General features: G+C 40.5%; 1 protein-coding gene across 2 annotated transcripts in view; it reads left to right on the top strand.

Annotated features, from left to right (window-relative positions):
* WLS (Wnt ligand secretion mediator) overlaps positions 1 to 23,695 on the top strand; it is a 106,518-nt gene that overhangs the window by 29,237 nt on the left and 53,586 nt on the right. For both annotated transcript variants that reach the window (XM_024734641.1, XM_024734640.1), the window contains exon 2: positions 7,830 to 8,102. In XM_024734641.1, the coding sequence (XP_024590409.1) occupies positions 7,830 to 8,102 (273 nt within the window). The remainder of the gene's footprint in view (positions 1 to 7,829; positions 8,103 to 23,695) is intronic.

Genomic DNA, 23,695 nt, shown 5'->3' with positions numbered 1-23,695 from the left:
TCAGCTGAAAGCTGCGGGGCTTACATTATCCAGCTATTGCTTTTATTCTCTACTTTCGTAGATACAGACATAGGCCAAGTAATTCTTAGTGCCCCAAACATTAATTCCATGCTTTTAAATCAGCCTCAACTCGTTTTAAAAAATAAAGTCTAATATTCACTTCCTAGTATCCAAAATCTTTTAGGGAACAAAGTAGAGAACAAATAAACAAATTAAATTGTAAAAAATAAATAAACCAATTATTCATGTTTATACAGGTCAGAGATCATGACAACAGATTTTGAAGTACGACCAGATTTAAAGAGTTAAATCAACCTCCCTCTTGGGTCAGTAGAAAGTATCTGCTAGCAATTGTCTGTGTTTTAATTAATTAATTTATTTTCACTTTAATATTTTAATACATCTCTCTTCTAAATATAATTCTGTCACATATTTTTACACCTATATAAACAGCTTAATAAGTTATTTTAAGAAATGGGAATGAAATGAAAGGAAATAGCACCTTAAATTTTTATTAATTAGCAGAAGCAAAATAATCAAAAATAAGAGTAATGAACTCTTATACAAGTGCACCATTTTCTACAACAAAGATAACACTTTCAAGAAAATAAATAATTGTAAGAATATAAATAATGTACTTTGTTTAAACAGCTCTATAGTTTACCTGGATCAGACTTATTGCGTATATTTCATAACAGTTTAAAAATTTATCCAGATTTAACTGTTAAGTCCCCAAATTTATAACATTATATATCACATTTCATTCCAGAAGAGAAAATGACCTGGTCTCAGGGATAGTTGCTTACAGCTTGGATATTTTGTAAACTTTTATATGAAGTATTAATACAATTTCTTTCATTCAGACAATTAAAACAATTTTCCTGGAATACAGTAGGGTACAAAATGTGTAGAAATCTTATAGTTAAATGGGATCAAATCAGACAGCAAAGATTTCCCAGACCATAAAATCTATGAAGACAGGAAGCAAGTGATTTAACTTTCAAGATGTTAATATACAGATCTAACTATTCATTTATGTTTAACATTAAAACAAATTTTGAATAAGTACTGTTACAGCATTTTTTTTCTAGGGACAATCTTATACTGGTTGGGTTATTCTGTCAGTTATTAAATATTCATTATTAGATCATATAATTAATGGGAGTCTACTCAGCTTTGTTTCATTTCATTAATTGTAATGGTGTGTTTTTATTTTTTAAAAATGTTTTTCTTCCAGTTTTATTGAGATATAGTTGACATACAGCACTGTATAAGTTTAAGGGGTACAGGATAATGATTTGACTTACATACATCATGAAATGATTGTGGGGTTTTTTTGGTTTTTTTTTTTTTGCGGTACGTAGACCTCTCACTGCTGTGGCCTCTCCCGTTGCGGAGCACAGGCTCCGGACACGCAGGCCCAGCGGCCATGGCTCACAGGCCCAACCACTTCGCGGCACGTGGGATCCTCCCGGACCACGGCACGAACCCGCGTCCCCTGCATCGGCAGGCGGACTCCCAACCAATGTGCCACTAGGGAAGCCCGATTGTGTTTTTAAATCAGTGTGTATAGTTTTGTTTTTCATTTTTGTTAGCTAAGATGCTATTATAAAAATAAAATTCTCTAAAATATTTCTGAAATGTTTGACCATTTTTAATTAAAATCGTTACTTTTTCAATTAGAGAGGTTCTGGTTATTAATGCTTGTAAACATGAATTACCCTTTTAATTGGTCTGTTTTCCACATTCCTTCCCCTTGGAGCCCAAGGCACATTAATCCTGAAATATCATTTCTGTTGCAAGGAAGACAGTCTTCCTCTAATTTAGGTGAAGGCTGTTCTGATAATGGAGACTGCACGGGCTCTTCGGAGACCCCATTGCCTTCTCCCTTCTTTCCGGGGCACCGTGTTGCTCATGTCTGGCCTTGTGGCTACCTATAAGATACCAACAGTGTCTTAGAAGGAAAGATTCCCCCAAATAAAAATTCTTTGTTATTTGCGGGTCTCTTCATGTCACTGTACAAAGTGAAGCTGAGACTATTGGGAACAGAAGCCAAGGCCCCCTAGAGAACTAGACCCCTCGTCAGAGAAAGCAAAGGGCTGTAACAAGGTTAGGGCTGTGCAGCATTTTCACCTAGTAAATGATCTCTTCTTAAATTTGATGCTCAAACACAGACCGTACGATGGGCCTTCGGTATCCTCAGATCAAACAGCCAGGGATTGATCTGCTGATCAGGAGGACCGACTATATTGTGCCATTTTATAGAAGGAACTTGAGCATCCTCAGAATTTGGTATCCATAGGGGCCGTGGAAGCAGTCCTCCACGGATACGGAGGGACGACTGTATTGTGGTTTTCGAGATAGCCTCTGACCCAGCACATGCTCTTCTTCAGCGCCTTCCCTACTCCTGTCCCCTTTTCCACCTGGCTAACTAACACCTGCTCTCTTTGAAGTCTAAGTCCAGGCCTCGGGCAGGCAGCCCTCCCAGCCCCCTTCACAATTGATGCCTCCTGTGCAACATCTGTAAGGGCACGTTTCAATCAGGATGGGCTTCTCTGCCAACTTCTCACCCTCCCACACTCGACTGTGAGCAACTCAGGGTCTGGGACTGTCATTTGTCTCTATCTTTAGGTTGCAGTGCCCACATAATAGTATTACTCCTAGATAACTGCTAAAGGAAACTTCTTTACTTGTAATAAAGCAAAGAAATAAATAGTCTGTTGGCTTAAACGGAGACCATGTGTCATGTCAGCATGTTGTTTTAATTTTATTTTAACTTTTCTAGGAGGCAACCAAGTCTTGTGTCTCTGTCCAACTCTCTAATTAAAGGTTCTGGCGGGAGTAGGGGCTAATGATTTGATGTTGACTCAACTTTGAGCATGATAGCGGTAGTGGTTGGCCAGATAGTAATTTGTAAACGGGACAGCCATTTGAGATGCCATAACAGGAAGCTGACTGGAGTCAATGAATATTCTTCCAAAAGAAGTACAGGTTTAGTCATTGTTCACTTACATTTTTATTCAAGGTTGCATTGTAATGATGACTGGAATTTTTGCCTCATTCTAGTGAATTCATTTCTCCTGCCTTCCAAATATCTGACTATGGCCCTTTCTCAGGTAATGTCAGGGTAAATATAGTATCACCACAACTATAATTACTTTTTCCTGTAATTATTTATGTATTGTCTGTTTTCCCCATTATTTTTACATTCCACATGGCTGGTGTCTGTTAGGTTCCCTCAAGCACCTAACAGTGCTTCGTGCATAGTAGGTATTCAAGACATATTTGGTGAATGCAGTATGAGCCTTAGTGATGTATGTCACTGAAGGGTCACTGAATTTTTAGAGGCTTCACGTTGTGTTTGTACAGTTTTTCACAGCCTCGAATTAGAAGTCTTATTGATTTCACATCACTTTAAAATTAAATGTTGTATGGTGTCAGATTTCACAGTTCTCTGCTCTTGTGGAGAGACGGAGGCCAAAAATACTGTGTTGAAATACAGATAAAAAAAGGAAAAAAAATGGCCTATGTTTGACACGGTAAAGAGAACTGGCCTCAAAATGGGGTGGTGTTTTCAAAGAGTGGCTTGTGTTTTATAACTTCTGTGCCTACTCCAAAAGTTGTGTTAACCTACCATAAACTAACCAGTCCACGGTGCCTGGGCATATTCATTTTGGGCCAACCTGCTCTGTCTATGAAATTGTACTGATGTAGAAGTGGCTTTGGGCCACTTGTTTTCAACTAAGTGCTACGAATGGGTAGAGGGGACATTTATAATATGTGCCGGAGCAGCTGGGTGATATTACATCACTATCCTAGGAGTACTGAGGAGTGGTTATTTTTAGCTTTCACCTGAGCAAACATGACTCAGTTTGTTGACCTGAATCCATCTAGTTCCTTCTTAAGTACACAAACTATTAATCCCTAGAACCAGGCTGGCGACTGAGGCCTTCCTTACGTATAACTGTTGGTTAGTTGACTGTGGCTTGTTCAAAGGTCACCGATAATTTCAGCTTCTCCCATTTCATTCTTTTCTCTTACAGTAAAATCCCTCACACTTTTTAAAAATTTAAAGACAGAAATCGAAGTTCTTTTGATTTTAGACACCGCTTTGTGATCTACGTAGTCACGTTGTTGGCTGTAGCTGATGAAAACACCTTCTATAGTAGGCAACCAGCTAAGAGCTATAGACTTTGTTTTTGGCTTACTTTGATGTGCTTTCTACATAAGAAACACCTGGAAATTCACTTTTAGCTGGAGTAGGAAGTTGTCTTGAACTGTAAACATATTATTCAGGGAACATTAACTGTCCATGTTTGAATAACAGAATGTCTGTTTACTTTCTCAAATGATACAAGGGTTTCACCTTTTGAGTACTATTAGAAATGGAAAATGTTGAATTCTCTTCAGGTTTTTAAAGTTAGACAAAAGATTTTTTAGACTAGATTTATTCAAGTGAAGAAAAATACTTGTGATTCTTATAAATACAGCTTGAGATGCACTTGCGGCTTCCCAAGTTCATTGCCATGATATTTATGAAAATATTAGTATTCCTGGGATTTTTTTCTTTATGCAAGAAACACTAGACTAATGAAAGAATGAAAATAATTCAGGCTGCTACAAAGGCAGGCGTTCACCATGTCCATTAAAAATGCAGCCTTTGTGCCTGTAAAGTGTTCAGCTTCTCTGTGATTAAGTTTGGAATGCGGTTTTGGAGGTTAACTAGGAACTCAGATAGTTATTTTTCATTTTGGTCTAAGGAGGGAAAGACTTGTTTTTCAAAAGGAAAAAAAAATAAAGAAATGAAAAAAGGGTAGGTTCATTTTGGAAGAATAGAAGTTTTAAAATGTAGTAACTATTTTCTGCAACAAATAGTCAGTTTGAGTATGTTAGCCAGAAATAGAATTCATGACTTTTGTCTCCCTGTTTATTCTCCAGCCACATTAAAAGGAGTTTAGTTAAATGTGCCAGTTGGTCTTTGTAACGTTGGTGGGCCATTTAGCAGAGTCAGGATAACCCAAGTTTGATTGGTTCGTATTTCTAATAATAAGTGAGATGTCTGATTTTAGATGGATTAGGTGTAGAATGTATTCATGATACAGTTTTGAGTTTTAAAGAGAAACTTTGCTGGCCTGGATTAGTGGTGGCTCTGTGTTGTGGTATTCAGGATACTACATTGAAGAACTTTCAGCCAGAGTTTAGCAGTACTGTGTTTTCTGGTAAGTTTTAGTAGGCATCATCCCAATGTTCTGGGAACATAACAATTTACTACTCATAATTTACTGTTAGGATTGATATTTAGGGGTAGAAAAATGTGTATTTGAGCACTAGAAATAGGGCAAAGTATTAATAATACACACCCTTGCGTCATAAATGACTTTTCCTCTTGCTTTACATATTCCTCTAGTTGCTATTTGATCTCTGTCAAGTAAGAGATGATTTCTGTTCATAAAGGGTCTGAAAGCAGTGTGTCAAGTATCATATGTGCAAAATTAAACATATTTAAACCATGCACATAAACCAGATTTATGTTTTCCTTCCACTACTTTCAGAGAAAAGTTTTATAAATAGGTTTAAAAATATATTGTAGTAGAAGGATCCACATGAAGAAAACTATGAAAATTTTCAAAGAGATATTAAAATGGACTGCAGTTAATGGAGAAATGATCACTGTTCTTGGGTGGGAAAACTAAATGTCAGGAAAGGATGCCAACCCTGTCCACATTAATTTATAGATGTAATTTCAATCAGATCCCAGCAAAAAATATAAACATGAAATGGCATGGGGGAGGGGTTTTACTCTATCAGATATTGATATAAACCATCAGTTTACGTGACTTAAAACCATGTTGTGTTAGGCCATGAATTTACAGTCCAATACATGGAAATAGACTAGATTGTCCAGAAATATCTATTTGTATACATAAGATAAAGGTGCTGTCATAAAGCAACAACAAAGGAGAGTTTGTTCAGTAAAGAATAATTTAAATACTTAGAAAAATGAAACTAGATTCTCACCTCATCCCTTATATCAAAGCAAATTCCAGGTGGATCAACTATTTAAATATTTAAAAAATGAAATTGTTAAAAATGACTAGAGGGTAAAAGTTTATTGAATCTGGAGATTAGAAAGTCTGTCTATACACAGAAGAATGGGAAAAACATAAAAGTGTGATTGTACATGGAATCTGGGCTTTCTCTGTATTAAAATATGCCGTAAACAAATTGAGACAGCAGAGGGAAAAGTTGAGGTAAATCACTAACAAAACATATTAGGCAAAGAATTATTCTTATTTATAGACAACCTTTACAAAACAAGGGGTGGAGGGTTATAGGTAAATTAAAAGAGTGTATCGTGTGATTATTTTGCAACCACTAGTTGAAAAATTTTAATTACATAGAAAATATTTATAATATAATAGCTAAAATTAATTTTATATTTTTTCATGTACTTTCAAGCACTGTTCTGAATACTTTTCATATGTTAATTTGTTTAATGTATACAACGACTCAGAGAGTGACAAGATCTGAGACATCGAGGAAGTGATTCCAAGGGAAATCGAAGCCAATGACATTGTGTCTTCTGTCCACAGTCCCCTCCCCTCCATGGAGATGAGTCCTTGGTTCCAGTTCATGCTGTTTATCCTGCAGCTGGACACTGCATTCAAGCTATTATTGTTGCCATTTAAGAGATAACAAGACTAATACACAGACAGGTTTAGAAATTCACCCCAGACTTTGCTAGCTTGGATTCATGGTGACACAACCAGAAATGAGAGAGCCAGGCAAGTTGGCTTCACAGCTTGTGTTATTTACCACTGTTCTACTCTACTTTGCTAAGTGATTAAAAAGAAGAAGCTACAAATAGGTATGACCCTATTTTGTAACGATATGTGTTAATATTAGTATGTATTTTAAAGTTATACAAATTAATTCCTCCATAGATTTGTATCTAGTTACACACTCATAGAAAAGACAGATAATACTTTGATATTTTTCCAACAGTGGTTACTTCTCTTTAGTGGGATTTTGGGTAAATGTTGTTTTGGACTTCAACATTTCTGTATTTTGCAGATTTTCTGTTATAATTATGTGACCATTTTATAATCACAAAATTGTGTTGTCAATGTTATATATTTCAAATTTGATGATCCCTCTTGAAATGCATGTATCGTATTTTAGTATACCCTTGAAGTGTCAGTCAGTGTTTGGGTTCCATCCTCTGATAGGTACATTAAATGGGGGCCCAAAGTCAGAAAAATTCTTTCTCTCAATCAAAAGCAGTGTTGTAGAATTTCAGAGTTAAGAAGAATCTTAGAAACCAGCCACCTTGGTTGAATTTTAGAAGCCAACCATCTTAGTTCTCAGATGAGGATCCTAAAGCTACTATAGATTTGACCAATTTACCCAAAGTTACCTGAGAGTAAGTCATTCAACCAGGCTTCAGACCCAGGTCTTCTGACTTCAGACACTGTGTTCTGTGAAACCCCAGAGGTCTCCAAGCCCTCAGGCAGGTGGAAAGTGAAGCACAGTTGATTTTTTGTGACATTTGTTTGGAATGATGAGGGAACTGAAGAAAACAAATGTATTCTTTCAGTAAATAACCGTCACTGAAAACAATGGGAAGGCTCTTGGGGATGCTTTATGATGCCTCTGGAGGTCACTGAAGGATCCTCACCCGGATTTTGGAGATCTCTTGGTATTAATGACCTCAAGTTATAGAAGGTGGTGTGAAAAATGGAGAGAGGGCAGTAGTGGAAAGAGTATTAGATAGAAATAGGCACTTCCGTAGATGATTCTTCTAAAACAGGAAAATATTCTCTTTTCAGCTCCAGGACCCACAACGGCAGTGTCCTACATGTCAGTGAAATGCGTGGATGTCCGTAAAAACCATCACAAGACAAAATGGTTAATGCCTTGGGGACCCAACCAGTGTGACAAGATCCGAGACATTGAGGAAGCGATTCCAAGGGAAATCGAAGCCAATGACATTGTGTTTTCTGTTCACATTCCCCTCCCCTCCATGGAGATGAGTCCTTGGTTCCAGTTCATGCTGTTTATCCTGCAGCTGGACATTGCATTCAAGCTGAACAACCAAATCAGTAAGTGCATTCTCCCCATCCCTCTCCTATCCTGGAGAATTTCTCTCTTCAGGCTTTTCGGAACCAGTTATAATCACAGTAAAATAATAGTATTACTAGTGACAATTATCGACTGCTTTCTACTTACTAGACACTTTTCTGAGTACTCTACCTGAATTAACCCGTTTAATTCCTAGAGGTAGGTCTCATTTCATTTTACACATAGAAAACTCAGGCATCAGTGAGACTGCCCAAAGTCAGAAGGCTAGAGAGTGGAAGAGCTGGAATTCAAAGTCAGGTGGCCAGAGCCCTGCCCTAACCAAGTTTTATAACCTCTCTAGTGCGGAGAGGGGGCTCATCCTAGTGGAGTGATTTGAGGGTTTCTGAAAGGTCGCATCTTTGCAAATGTCTTTTCTGGCTGGGCTTTGAGTGAAGCCATTGCCTTAGAAAAAGATACCTGTCAAAATGGGAACACCAACCCACAAGCACCTATTTTCCCACAAACCGGGTTATTTTTCTAGCTTACTCAATTGTGATTCAAGACTCTGAGGGCGTGAGGCATATAAACATTTTGTGAGGAGGAGATTATTCGGTGATTTTGGAGAGGAAGATCCACTTGTGGCATCTGAGGACAGTATAGGGAATCTGAAATTGAGAAGGAAGAGAACATTTTTTACTGAAGCAGGATCAGGGGTGAGAGTGAAAGAGAAAAAGGTGTGTTGAAGACAGCTCTGCCTAGGGCCTGTCCATGGATTAAAGCACTTTTTCAATTCTAATTTTCCTGTATCAACAATTATCTTGATATACAATCACATTGATTTTACTCTGTTTAGGAGTTGGAGCAGTATATGTGCCTGGTTGACATTTTATCTGGAACAGATTATGCTAAGATAATTTTTCAGAATGTAGAGTTTCCACCCTACCCCTAATTCATTCAGTCTCTTACCCATTATTTCAAACTGTTTTTGAGTACCCACTACGGCCACATACCAAATTGATGGCTAGACATGTGGTTACATGTGAAGACACTGTCCTTCAAAGGGCTTATAGTTAAGTGGCAATGACAGGCAAGTAACAAGTCATTACAGTATAGTGTGCTAGGTGCTGTGACCAAGGTATACCCAGGATCTGTGGGAGCATAAAGAAAAGGCTTCAGAGCAGAGAAAGGGAAGGCTGCCTTGGTGCGCATACACACACACACGTGTGTGTGTGTGTGTGTGTGTAGAGGTGAGCAGACACATCTTTGAGGTGAGTGTTAAATAGTGAAAACCCTGACAAGGAGTTGGGGTGAGGGTGGGTGCAAGTGGAAGAGCATTTTAGGTAGAAGTAATGGCTGATGGGCACATCTGGACCTTCATAACAGCATTCAAGCGGTACTTCCCACATCCCTATTCTCTTGCCTATTGACTTGCTTACTCATTCATTGCTTGCGTAACACATTTGTTCATTCAAGCTTTATTAAGTCTCAACCATGTGTTAAGCAGTAGGTACTGAAGATACAAGATTGAACAAAGCACTAGGGAAGAAGTGGTTGGGAGAAAGACACTTAAACATACCATAAGGAAAGATAAGTGCTATAACGAGAGGAATATGCCATATAATGTGTGAGATTCGGGCAGGAAACTTTGCTATGAGGTTAAAAACTGAGACTAAAGCTAATGTATATATCTTGAGGTTTGGGTTTTCATATTCCTAATTCTAAGAATGTATTCAAGAAAAGGAGAATTACAACAGTTAGAGGAGCCATGGTAGGCTGACATGGGTAGGTTAACTGGCTTATTTATGTTTTGGTGTGAAGGTCAAGGACAGAGTTCTCTGTTATCTGGTTGCCTGTTGTGTATTTCAAGAATAATGTTCCCAGACAGACTCTTAGCTCCAAGTATAAAGGAAATGATTTACTCTGTAGTAGAAATTAAATAATTGCTCCGTATTGACTGTATTAGTGCTGGGTATAACAAATTATCCTGAAATTTAGCAGCATACATCAATAAGCATGTATTATCCCCCTATTTCTCTGGGTCAGGGATCTGGGTACAGCTTAACTTGGGAGTCTCCAGCTGAGCTTCTCTTCCGAGCTTGCAGTCAAGCTGTTGTTCTGGTCTGCAGTCTCATGAGAAGGCTTGAAGGCTCGACTGGGGGAGATCTGCTTCATGTGGTCACTCATGTGGTCATTGGTAGGCCTTGTTCCATCACCACATAGGCCTTGCCATGGGGCTGTCTTACAGTAGGTCCCCCCCCACCCCCCAATAAGGGCTAGTGATGAGAGAGAGGCAGAGAGAGAGAGAGAGAGAGAGAGAGAGAGAGAGAAAACGCAGGTGCCTAAGACAGAAGCCACTCAGTCTTAGAAGTGACATCTCATCTCTTCTACTGTATTCTACTGGTTAGAAGTGAACGAGTAAGTCCAGCCCACACTTGAGGGAGATTACATACGGCATGAATATCGGGAAATGGACATCACTGAGGACCAATGAGTTGATCAATCAAGCCTATATGATGAAGCCTCCATAAAAACCCAGAAGGAGAGCTTCCAGGTTGGGGAATCAGAATGCTTCCATGTGGCACCATACTGGACCCCAAACTCCATGAGGACAGAAGCTCCTTTGTTAGGGATCTTGCCCTATGTATCTGGACGTTGATTTGTATCTACTTTAATATCTTTTGTAATAAACCTATAATCTAATGAATAAATGGGTTTCTGAGTTCTGTGAGCAGCTCTAGCAAATTAATCAAACCTGGGAAGGGGGTTGTGGGAACCTCTAGTTCGTAGCTACTAGGTTAGAAGTACAGGTAACAACCTGGACTTGGCAGCTGGCATCTGAAGTCTAAGGAGGGGATCATGGGATCCTCCAATCTGTAGCCAGTAGGTCAGAAGCGCAGGTAACAACCTGGGCTTGTGATTAGTGTCTGAAGAGAGGGGCAGTTCTGTGGGACTGAGCCCTTAACCTGTGGGATCTGATGGTATCTCCGAGTAGATAGTGTGAGAATTGAGTTGAATTGTAGGACACCCTGCTGGCATCAGAATTGTTGGATGTGTGGGAAATTTCACACCCCATCCTTACTGGTGGTCAGAACCTATCACATATCTTAATAACTTCACAGATGAATTGTTTCCCATCAAATATTAATTCTAAACATCAAAAATGCCTATGTTGGGGCTTCCCTGGTGGCGCAGTGGTTGAGAGTCCGCCTGCCGATGCAGGGGACACGGGTTCATGCCCCGGTCCGGGAAGATCCCACATGCCGCGGAGCGGCTGGGCCCGTGAGCCATGGCCGCTGAGCCTGCGCGTCCGGAGCCTGTGCTCCGCAACGGGAGAGGCCACAACAGTGAGAGGCCCACGTACCGCAAAAAAAAAAAAAAAAAAATGCCTATGCTGGTAAGGCTTTAACTAAAACATTGCTATATGTAAATGAAATGTGAATGCATCTTATAGATTTTTTTCCCAAGTACATCTTCAGGTTCCAAAATATATTTTATCTTCATCTAGAAAAAGAGTGGACTAAAGATTCTTTACCTTAGAAACATACTTTAATTTCTTATAATGTGAGGGTCTGCACTTAATAGGGGCACACAAAAAAATTATCTTCCAAGCCGGGGCTACTCTTTGTTGTGGTGTGCGGGCTTCTCATTTATAAGACGTGGTAGGTCTGGGTTTTACCCTGATCCTTATATTAAAGAGTATGTACAGCTGCCGGTTCACTTTTTATATTTTATCATTGTTTGGATGCCTTTCTGACAGCAAGAGATGGGGCAGAAGAAGAAAGATAAGTGTGGTGAACAAGATCCTATTATATGTGGATGGCTTTCTGTTTATCAGAGATTCAGCTCTAGCAATATTACCTCAAATGGAAGGAAAAGTCAGGCCAATCCTGTTTTTTCTTTAAACTTTCCTATACAGTCTGTGAAATAAGTTTCAGATTTCAAGTAGTAAGAGATTTCACATTTGGACTATAAAAATAGAGTTAGGATTATATATATATATATATATATATATATATATATATGTATTTATTGAGAGTTTTCCTGTATCTTTGAAGGGTCTTTGAGCAGATAAAATAATCTAAGGACTATATATTTTAAAGGACATTCATTTGGTGCTAAATTTTGTTCATTTTATTTTCAAATTTATTTATTTATTTAAAAATTATTTATTTATTTATTTTTGGGTGAGTTGGGTCTTTGTTGCTTGGCGCAGGCTTTCTCTAGTTGCGGCAAACAGGGGCTACTGTTCGTTGCGGTGTGCGGGATTCTCATTGCGGTGGCTTCTCTTGTTGTAGAGCACCAGCTCTAGGCATCGGGCTCAGTAGTTGTGGCACGTGGGCTCAGTAGTTGTGGCTCTCGGGCTCTAGAGCGCAGGCTCAGTAGTTGTGGTGCATGGGCTTTGTTGCTCCACGGCATGTGGGATCTTCCCGGACCAGGGCTTGAACCCGTGTTCCCTGCACTGGCAGGCGGATTCTTAACCACTGCGCCACCAGGGAAGCCCTGTTTATTCCTTTTAAACTTTCAATTTAAGATGATACAGGTTTTGGCTAGGATTTGAAATCTTGACAATCCATCAGAAACTGAATAAGCATTGACATTCACTTTAAAAACTGGTCATTGTTTCATCAACTTCAAGATTTCATCAGACTGATGTTTTTTGGAGGGAAATGATGATATTATAGGGTAATGTATAGTAATAAAAGTGTTTAGAGAATGTGTATATTTTATTTGATTGTTGAGAAATATGATATTCCATGCTTATTATTCAATAAAAGTAATCCATACTTGAAAAAGCAATTTTAAACAGAATCCCTACTCTCATTGTTAAAACATAAACATTTCAAAAACCTACAGTTGTCATTCAGTAATAAGTATGAAAAGTAGTAGCCAGTTCAACTTGTAAATGGTGATAGTTTTAAAACTATAATCTGCCGGATCTGGGAAGGGAAAGCCAGTTGAATAGAATCTAGTTCTAGATGCTTAGAAAGTGGACCTTTCAGTAAATGCCAATTACAGGTGGCCCTCCATATCTCATCCTTGGATACTGAGGGCCTATTGTACTATGGTACTTTGTATAGGTGACTTGAGCATCCATAGGTTTTGGTATTTGCTGAGGGTTGGGGGTGGAGGGTGGTCCTGGAAACAATGGATAACGAGGGATGACTGTACAAATTCTGAGCAGACCTTTCTGTTGAAATCTATGTTTGGGTCACTGCTGACTTTTACCTAAACATTTCAGAGGCATGGAATTAACGTGTTTGTCAGGGCACAAACGTGGTGCTTCTATAGAGCTGAAAGAGACAGAGGACTTCAGTTTTTGCTCTGGAGAGTTAGAAAATGGAGGGAGTGTGAGTGGACTAAAAAGTGTCAAAAAAATGTCAACCTAAACATCTGGTGTCTGGATGGTTGAGCACTGAGAAAAATGAATGCTTATCTATGTGATGGGCTTAGATTGTTCTGTAACAGCAAATTCTGTTATTTGAAAATATCCTCTAGAGTGGGTGTATGTCATTTTTTAAAAGTGTTTTATGAGTCGCTTAATTTATGTATGTATTTGTGAAATATAGGTTTGAGTTGGCTAAAGTGGTACCCACTTGTAATGGAATGTCGCTCTACTGATTACAACTGCAAGTCACATACTTAGCATAACCTCAGACTCTACATGGGGCTTCTTTTGAGGAACTTGGGTGGAGAGATCAAAGAAGGAGGGTTTTTTTGACATGTCTCTACCCAGCTTTCAAATCTACTGTTGAAATAGAAGCACGGAAATTCTTTGGCAGAAAGCTTCAAGGTGGATTGATCTGTCTTGAGTAGTAAATCTAGGATTTCAGGGGTCTAAAAATCCCTTAGGCTGAAGAAATACTGATAAATGGTGTGGGATGGGGAAAGCCAGAGCATTTATTCTGTTCTTAGGTAATGAAGTCATTATGTTTTGCTTTAAACCCCGTGCTGTATGCTATAATTGAGTATTGTCTTATTTGCTTGTTTCATTCTTGCAAATGACTACATGTAACGATGGAATTATTTCTATAACAAGTGATTTTTCTTTTCTCAAACTGAAAACATTTCTGTACAACATTTCTAGTAAAAAAAAAAAAGTAGAATGATATTATTACCCAGTCATTTTTCAAGTTAGATGGCTGAGTGTCCTGGGAGGAAATTGCCTAACTTTTTATGAAATGATTGTGTGCTTCCATTTGTGTATCGATTATAGAATGTTAGTTAGACACCACATGAAGACAGTTAGAATAAAGCAACAATCTGCTGACTGTAAAAAATAAACTGTCATGTTATCTAAAATGATTAGGGGCGAATTTATAGAAGGAAGAAAGACAGAATCCTATTGTGATCTTATTGTTGACCATCAGCAAGAGTCATGCTTCTTGATTCTATTATATTTTGAGATGCCTCTTGGGAAGAGTCCACAAAGAGAGCTTAATGGGGCAGAGGATTCTGTACACCATAAAACTACAACTACTGTGATGGAACAGACCATTGGTAATATGGTATGCACATAACTGGAATTCCATGCTTCATCAGATAATCCTCTTTAACAAACTATACTGAAGCAAGTCACTGAGAAGAAATCTAATTCTACCCTCCCACTCCCATTCCCCCACCTCCCCTAATAGAGACCTTCTTTGATTCATGACCATGTCACAGTCTCTATAAGAAACATTTCTGGTTGGACAGTTTTTATTACAGGCTGGTGACACCAAGATTTTTTAAGTTACCTTTTAAATTTCTTTACCTGCCCCAGAGTCAATGTGAGCAGAAATAAAAACTTCAAATTTTTCCTCTCCTCTCTCCCCTCCCCCTTAAAAAAAGATAAGCTGAAAAAGCTCAAAACACACCAGAAAGATGTGGCAGACTTAAATGGAGTGGGGTTTGAGGTAGTGGGTAAAGGTTAAGAGGTTGTCACTATTTGAGATGGATTTACACAGCCAGTCCTTTTTCTTATGGAGTTGTGTTTCCCCTTCAAACAAAGGCTAGAACCTAGAACTTACAAGCATGACTCAGTCTTACCTACTGACTTGAAATAGAAGGAAACTAAAATCATGGGAGAAGACCATATTTTGTTGATTAACCCAGGATAGTGAATATTAAGGACATCATGTTTGTTTACTCTCATTGATGGATTATCTTTCCCTTTGCGGGAATCATCAGGCACAGCTTTGGAATTAACCATTGTGAACGTGTTTATATTGGCAGGAGCATGGTAACCTTTGGCTTTGTTTTATTTGGGTGTGATGGGTGTAAGCACGTGACTTGGACAGCATCACTACAAAGCTGTCTGGATCTCTATATCTGGCTCAATGGTTTCATGTTATGTATTTCCAAATGAAAAAATCCAGTTGAAAAACAGAGTTGGCCTCTCAAAACCTTCCCAAGATGTTTTATTAATGTTTATAGTTTGCTTATCCAGTCCCTCCCACTTCCTTCCAGTCATTCATTGATTTACCAGTCAATTTAACATTGGAAGCTAGATCGTTTTGGATTGGTCTTTAGTCTTAGCAAAACACTCATCTATGGTGTTGAATAATTTGCAGTAATTGTTACTAAACATCAACTGTGTGATTGCAGACTCTGAGCACTGGAAGATAGGTTAGAGTGCTGCTGCTCTAATTACCTTCAACCAGGAGTCTATGGGTAGGGTTCAAGAGCCACATGAGCCCCTGATACTGTGTGAAATTTTAGTCATATTTACTTATGTGCATTTTGGGAGTAAAAGGGTTTGTGGCTTTTGTCAGGTTTTCAAATGGGTGTTTGGCCCCAAAATGTTAAAGAACTAGTCCTTTAGTTTACTAGATGAGGAAACCTTACAATACTTGCCCACTGTAGCACAGCTGGCTGGAGACAGAGCAGGATCTCCCGGTGTATATCAATCAGCCATGTAGGCAGGTGGATGGTACCTAGCAACAAGTAGCTACCGTATACAGGACAGTGAGCCTTCTGCCAAACAGCGGCCTCTAAGATTCTTGGACAGAAGTTGTGCTGGTCTTTCTAAAATGGTGTATTCTCTCTGTTTTTTGTTTTTTTTTTTTAATCTCCCAAGTTCAGGAAATGTAGTGCAGTCTAGAATCTAGACTAGGAGGTAGGCTGGTCCTGTTTATAGTGCCACAGCTGCAGATCACCCATGTGTCTCATTTCCTGCTCTGAGTTTAGAATATAAATGAGGAGATTCTCTTTGCATCCATAACAAGTATATCCTGGTTACTAAAATAAAAGCCTGGTGACATCAATGAAAAATGGGAGCAGCAGAGCCACCAGCGGCAGCAGATTCCTTGTTGGTGCTCCACTATATAGAAGGTGTCTTTGTGCTTTTACCTCCTCTTCTAATTTGGGGTATCTTTGTTAATATTTAAATGCCAGCCAATCACCACATAGCTAATATGAGGTTATTTTATGGGGAATCATACCTTTATTTTGGGTAACCTAAGAAAATATGAAGTAAAATTATTTTCTGGATGATGCTTTTCAAAGCAAAAGAAAGTTAGATGGGGAAAGAAAATCCTTTGTTAAGCAAAGCAGAATTCTACTTGCAAAGGTGCCAGGGATTCTACAATGGAAAAAACCACTTTCTTCAACATCTACCTACTGTCTACACGCTGATGCTAGAAATGGTTCCAGTTCCTCTTTTGCTTTAGTAAGTTAGTGCTAATGGTATTAGTAGGAGAGGTAGTAGTAATTCTTTAAAGGAAGAAGAGGTTCTGGTTTTTTAATTGTTCTGGTTTAGGTTGTTTCCTAAAGTAATTGTCCAATGAATCTATCTTTCCTGCCCCACTGGTTATTCATATTATGACCACAAAGGAAAGCCCAGGCCTGACCTAACAAGCAAGATTATGTGTTCTTTAAAGGTAAGGGTTGGGGGAAGATTGTAAACATTTAAATTTAGTATCTTCTAAAAAGTTACTGTCAATGTAGAAAAGAGTTTTAATACTTGAAGTTGTTCAGCAATGAAAAGGCTGTCTCTTCAAGTAGTGAGCAGCCTGTCATTGGTAGTAATCAACCAGAAGCTGGTTGAGGGGGGAATCATAAAGATGACCCCAAGTGATAACTTGCATTTGGTGGTGATTTCTTTACAAAGTACTTTTGTACTAGGGGTGCTGGTGGTTGTCTGTGTTGCCAGCCATTTGCTTTGGCCTCATGTCATTTTCCTGCAGAACTTGTCTATCTCTCCTCTCTGAGTGTGGGCTTCCACCGTGCCTGCTGAGTGGGCACCTGGCCACATGATCAGTCCCCCAGCCACAGCTGATTGGATTAGGATGGGCCCTTGCCCCAAGGGGGAACAATCAGATTCTCTCTTATAACAAATCGGGATTCACTATTTCTAGGCCCACCTTCATTGGCATTTAAACTGAAAAGTCCTGGGGGCTACCTGCGCAGGAGGTGTTGGAGATGTTGGAGAAAACAGTTGTTTGGCAGATTGGGAAAATCAGATGCAAAGAGAAAAATGGAGACAAAGGACCATAATTATGGGGTATAATTATGATCAACTGCAAATGATGAATCTCTCTCTGACAGTTTTCTCTTCCTGGTTCTGGTTCCTCAAGCTTGTCAGCACTTTGTGTCCTGAGTTTCTTGAGATACCTTTGTATCCTTCCAGCTAATTTCTGCTTAAGCTAGCGTGCATAAAATCCTGTTACTTGCAAGCAAATCATCTCTGATTAAGACAACTTTATTTTATTTCATCTGATCATCTTAATAGTTCTTCTCCCTTATAAAATCAGAGGAAACTGAGGATGAGAGAAGCTAAATGATTTGTCTAAAGTCCCCCAGCTGAGAAATAGAGGGGTTATAAGTGAAAGCAATCTTGGAACTCTAGTACCTTGATCCCACTGAGTCTATGGCGTGAACCCATCCATAGTGCTCTGGAGAGGCTTCCTGATCTGAGTGGGAAATCATACGAGATGACTCCTAAGGTTCCATCCACTCTACATCTCTTTTGCGGAAGAGTCCATGACTCACTTAAGATTCTTTGGCTCTATAAAAATCTCATGAGTATCCCTTCAGCTTTGTGAATCAGTTACTTCAAAGACCCTTAAGTGTAACCATTTTAGAAGATGCTGCTCAGTGGGGATGGATGCCTCTTTGTTAGTGGGTGAACTTAGTGTTGAAATGAGTGAGTTTTCTTGTCTTTTATTTTGTTATGTGTTACCTTGTGTTCATTTCTAGTCCTTGGGTAGGCAGACAGGGTTGGTGTACTGGAAGTATATTTTTAGTCTGACATTAAAAAATGTATCATAGACACCAACACAGGAAACAGTTTTTAGGTGAGTCAGTATACAAATAACCTCAAAGAGTTTTCATAAAGGGATGGTAGATCTCTTAAATTTAACAGTCCAGTTTCTGAGGCCCCCCTCCCAATGTCCTGCATTCATTTATTGCTTATTTATTGGGCTTCTACTATGTGCTGGCATTTTTTACTCAGGAATTAAGGTATAAAGATAAGTCCTTATCTTTCATAATACAGTTTCAAAAAACATCATGACCCTTCTTTGTTTACTTCTCTCTATCCTGAAAGACTGAATTTTGAGGGCAAGGACTGTATCTTGTTCACCTTTGGGTCCCTAGCACAGCCCCTGGCACAGTAAATACTTGAGATGTAGTCAAAAGAATTAGGTGCTCACTGTCTAGTTCAGAGAGAAAGAAACAAAAAAATCACACTAATGTGTTCAGTGCTAAGTGCCCAGAATATTCCGTGAACACAGAAGGGGCAATGATGAACTAACTGCGAAGACAGTTTTTTAACTGAGTCTTGAAGGGTGGAGTCTTAAAGGAGATGTTGGAATTTGTGACTGTCTACTATCTGATGGCAAAGAAACAATCCAAGGGCAGCCTTATTTTGTTCTGGGAAGCCAGAGTTTTGGGGCCAAATCCCTGACCTATCACTTATAAATTATATGACACTTTTGGTAAGTTTGTGAACTTCCTTATACTTCATTTTCTTTATCAGTAGAATAGATATAATAGTAGTACCACCCTTATTAGGATCGTTTTAAGGATGAAACTAGAATAAAATACACGTGAGGCCTCTACATAGTAAGTGTACAGAGTAAATGCTCAGTAAAGGTGAGTTATTATTCTTGGACTTGAGCAGAGAGAAGAAATGTGAGTTCTGGAGAGAATATAGTAGCCCAGAAAGGGAGGAAGCAGAGTCAAATGTACAAAACAAGAACCTGGGTGGATGATGGCCTTAGGCCTTTCATTACTTCAGGACAGTGGTTCTTAACTTTGGATCAAGGACCTTGACCTTGGGAGAAAAATGTGCATAAGCCCCATTCAAATATTATGTATTCATACTTCAACAGAAGACCGGAAGGTCGTCTGTGGAATTTAGAGGTTTATGAATCTCAAGGTAAGAGCTCCAACTTCATGGTATAGGTAGACCCCATGAGTGCCAAATTTCATGTTGATCACCACCTAAGCAATTGGAGAACACCCTAAAATAGAAGTTATGGGAAATTCTCAGCATCCTTGTAGGAGAATATGTCCACAAGGGATGATTTAATCTTATTTGACTGTAAACATATGAATATGTAAATTTAAATGTTTGGGAATAGAGTAATAAGTCAAGATGGGAGCAGAGGTATGTGGGTGACAACCTTTTAGAGGTCTGCAAACTGAGATTATAGAAGGTATGTGACTTCTCCAAGGTCATCTGGTTTGCAGCTGAGAAAGGCAGAACTAAGACCCATATTTTTCCACCGTGAAATACTGTGAAATGACGTGTTGTATGCAAAGGACAGTAAATTTACTTGTTAGAAGAATTCTAGATTGGAGAGAAAAGATAAGCTCCTGAAAGATAGAGGGCCAGTCGGTGAGTTGCCTTGATGACCGGGCTAAGAAATTTGGAGTTTGATCCTTGAGAAAAGGAATTGAAAATCACATATTTAGGGCTGAAATGAAATGTGGAATTCAGGATTTGAGACTCATAGCTTGTCCTTTGAATTATACAGCAGCTGGAAATGGAATTTCTTTTTTTTCCATCTGGACTTCTCGCATGGTGGTCTTCCCGACGGGAGGGCATCTGTGAACTTTTTAATGGGAGAAGTCGTAAAGCTGTGTTAGGGCTGTGTTCGCACAAGGCTGGCTTCCGAGGCAGGTAAAATCGAACTCCCCTTTTTCTTTTCAGTTACAGACACAGCCATTGCTGCCACCACCAGCTGAGTGACTCGGAATCTAGGGGTTGCCAGTAATTGTGGGTTTTAAGTCACAGAGGAGAAAGATAAGAGGCAAGCAAGGCTGGTTTTTTCACAATTAAATGTTGCCTCTCGGGCTTCTCTGCCGGCAGGAATCCAAGAGGTCAGGACCCACCAGCCATATTATTTTTCTCCCTGGCTGCCTGCTGTCATTCTTATCCCCTCCTCATTCATGGGAACGAAGAAAAGGTGGGTTGGAAATAAAAAGCGTGTTCTAGCCTACTTTTTCCTTTACGAAACTTGTCGGAAACAAAGCTTTCCCGTGAAATAGACGGGATCCCTTCTGGTAGAGCTTTTTTTATGGCTGAGTAATATTCCACTGTATATATGTGCCACATCTTCTTTATCCATTCACCTGTCGATGGACACTTAGGTTGTTTCCATGTCCTGGCTATTGTAAATAGTGCTGCAGTGAACATTGTGGTACATGACTCTTTTTGAATTACGGTTAAGAAAACACATTTCTGGGGTCTCTTTAATGTCAGAAAACGTAGCCCGATTGCTGTTGTGAGAACAACTTAGGAGGGAGAGCAGGTTAATAGGGCTCCTGGCTGGATGCAGCGTAGAATTGCCTACAAGTGGAAACTGGTCCTGCCCACAGATAAGAAAGGCCACAAGTGCAATACCTTTGCCCGGGTCCCATCAGCCCTCGCTGGAAGGGAGCTGGGTTGCTATGTTCAGCAGTTAGTAAGGAATGCCTGCTGTGCCTGCCTTGCTGAGCAAGAGGCTCGACTGTAGGGGGTGGGAGGGCACGAACGAGAGTCCACGGGCCCAGCTTGCGTCAGGAGTGAGATAAACATAAACGACGGTAGGCGGTGCAGTGGGAGAGGGGAAGGCCAGGGGTTGAGGGAACACAAGAGGCACTGGCACAAGGCACGCAAGAGGACGCTGCCCAGGCCTAGTGTTGTTCAGAGGCAAGTTTGCAGAGAGGTGCACAGACAGACCGACAGAGATGAAGGGGGTGCCAACATTACATGATAGGAAAGAGGCTTTCCCAGGAGAGACTGAGGGAGACGGCTGGAGAGGAAGAGCAGAAGGAACCTCCTTTCAGTACTGGTGGCTTTTATCGAGGGAGGGGCCGTTGAGGTCTTCGGGGCCCAACCCAGGGTCCTGGTTTTCTTCTCTCTGTCTCACAGACACACACGCCTCCTCCACACAGACACACACGCCTCCTCCACCCTCTTTGTGGTGTTATGAGTCCAACCATCTCCCGGAAGCCTGAGCAGCAGCCCAACATTGTCCCGTTGCTGCCCGGAGGTCAGGGAATGCCGTTGCTGATGATCAAGGGGAGGACCTGCTCTGCAAATAGCACCCCAGTCCCGTGTGCAATAATTCCCCACCTAAGCCACACGAAGCACATGCTCTGTGCAAATAACACTGGCCTGACTCCAGCAGTGACACAGCTGTTGAAACAGCTTAGTCACCGGGGCGATGGAGGTGGTGTGGCTCGGGAATGCGGGGTGCAGCGATCTGACATTTAGCTGGCTGGCAGCCGCCCTGAGAGCCAGCACAGATCTGTGGGAGAGCTGCAGAGAGAGCCTGCTTCCTGTCCACAAGCATTCCCTTGTTTCTTTTGAAGCCCAACCATTTTTTGGGGGGGGGAGAGAAACCATTGTTGAAATGCACTTTTGTCCTTTTATAGTTATGACTTTGTTTTTTCTCAAGGACTACCATGGACTCTGGTATTTTTGTATTTGTTTCTGTTTAACTCATGTTAGTCAAAATCAAGGTTTTATCCCCGGTTGCTCCAACTCCATTATAAGTGCCCTGAGGATAGGAATTGTTCTACTGTTCTTCGTTTTTACTTCAGTGCCTCAAAGGTAGAAGGCAGTTAAGCTAGTGGTTTCGTTTTCTGCATTCAGGAGATGTTAGAACCGGAAGGACCTTAGTCATCATACGTTCAACGTCAGGATTTAATGAAAGAATACAATGTGTACAATGACTTACTCCAATTGTACAGCTAATTAGTGGCTTTTCTAGAGCAAGAAACAGGCCTCGTCCCCGAACTCATGACATGATAGGAGAGGCCTGGAGTGGTGGAGGTGGGCAAGCCTGGTTCATAGTTTGCCTCCTTCCCAGTTTCCTCATTTTGAGATTGCAGGTGATCATTTACATCTGGCTGGCATCTATGTGCAGCTGAAAATGTCTGCACATAATAGGCGCTCAAAAGTGTGAGCTTTAGGGCTTCCCTGGTGGCGCAGTGGTTGAGAGTCCGCCTGCCGATGCAGGGGACACGGGTTCATGCCCCATTCCGGAAAGATCCCACGTGCCGCGGAGCGGCTGGGCCCGTGAGCCATGGCCGCTGAGCCTGCGCGTCCGGAGCCTGTGCTCCGCATCGGGAGAGGCCACAACAGTGAGAGGCCCGCGTACCGCAAAAAAAAATATATATATATGTGAGCTTTAGAGAATCATTGTTTTATTTCTTTTTAAAATACAACACCTCCTTTATAAGAAAACACATTTCTTTTTTAAATTTTTATTTTTTATGTCTTTATAATATCCTTTTATGCTCTGTGCAAATAACACTGGCCTGACTCCAGCAGTGACACAGCTGTTGAAACAGCTTAGTCACCGGGGCAATGGAGGTGGTGTGGTTCGGGAATGCGGGGTGCAGCGATCTGACATTCAGCTGGCTGGCAGCCGCCCTGAGAGCCAGCACAGATCTGTGGGAGAGCTGCAGAGAGAGTCTGCTTCCTGTCCACAAGCATTCCCTTGTTTCTTTTGAAGCCCAACCATAATCCCCTCCCTGGGCAGGACAGACTGGGGAACAAAACGTTTTGGGACCAAGGAGAGGAAAAAAGAAAGGGTGAATTCCTTTGAGACACCTGGTTTCTTTCCCTTAATGATCCATGTTAATTTACTGGATAACTTTTTTTTTTTTTTTCCCTGCCTCAGGCTAGGCAGGGTGTGATTTAGACTTCCGGAAGGTAGGGTGAGGCAGGGGGGAAGAGCTAATTTATCTAGAAAATGGAGTGACTTTCTTAGCTTTTAAGGTATCCAGGTGATGTAGGAAAAAGTTAAGAAGACAAGTCCCGGCCCTCCTGCCTGATGTTGGTTGCATTTCTTCAGCCGTTTTGTCTGCCAGAGCTCCTGTCTGAAGGACTCCGGGCAGATCTGGACACACTACTTCACTGGTTTCATCAGGATTTGAGCAGGAATAATACGCTGCCACACAGTGACCCCACTCCTCTTCCAGCCCTTTGAAGAAGTGACCTTTGTGTTTTCTCTTTATCCTGGACTTCTACTGCGCTGTTTGTTTTGGGCGTTGTTAAGTTAAATTAGCCATCCCTTTCCTCTCCTGGTTACTGTATGAGAATGCAGCTGTCAGTCTGTGAATTCCGCTGTCGTCTATTTTTAGATTCAGTGTGAATGAAGCTCTCTTCTCTAATTGCATGGGGGGGGGGCGGGGGGGGAGAGAGGGGGAGAGAGGG

Source organism: Neophocaena asiaeorientalis, unplaced genomic scaffold (assembly GCF_003031525.2).
Source record: "Neophocaena asiaeorientalis asiaeorientalis breed wild unplaced genomic scaffold, Neophocaena_asiaeorientalis_V1.1 scaffold15, whole genome shotgun sequence".
Lineage (NCBI taxonomy): Eukaryota > Metazoa > Chordata > Mammalia > Artiodactyla > Phocoenidae > Neophocaena > Neophocaena asiaeorientalis.
This window is presented reverse-complemented; position numbering and strand designations above follow the sequence as displayed.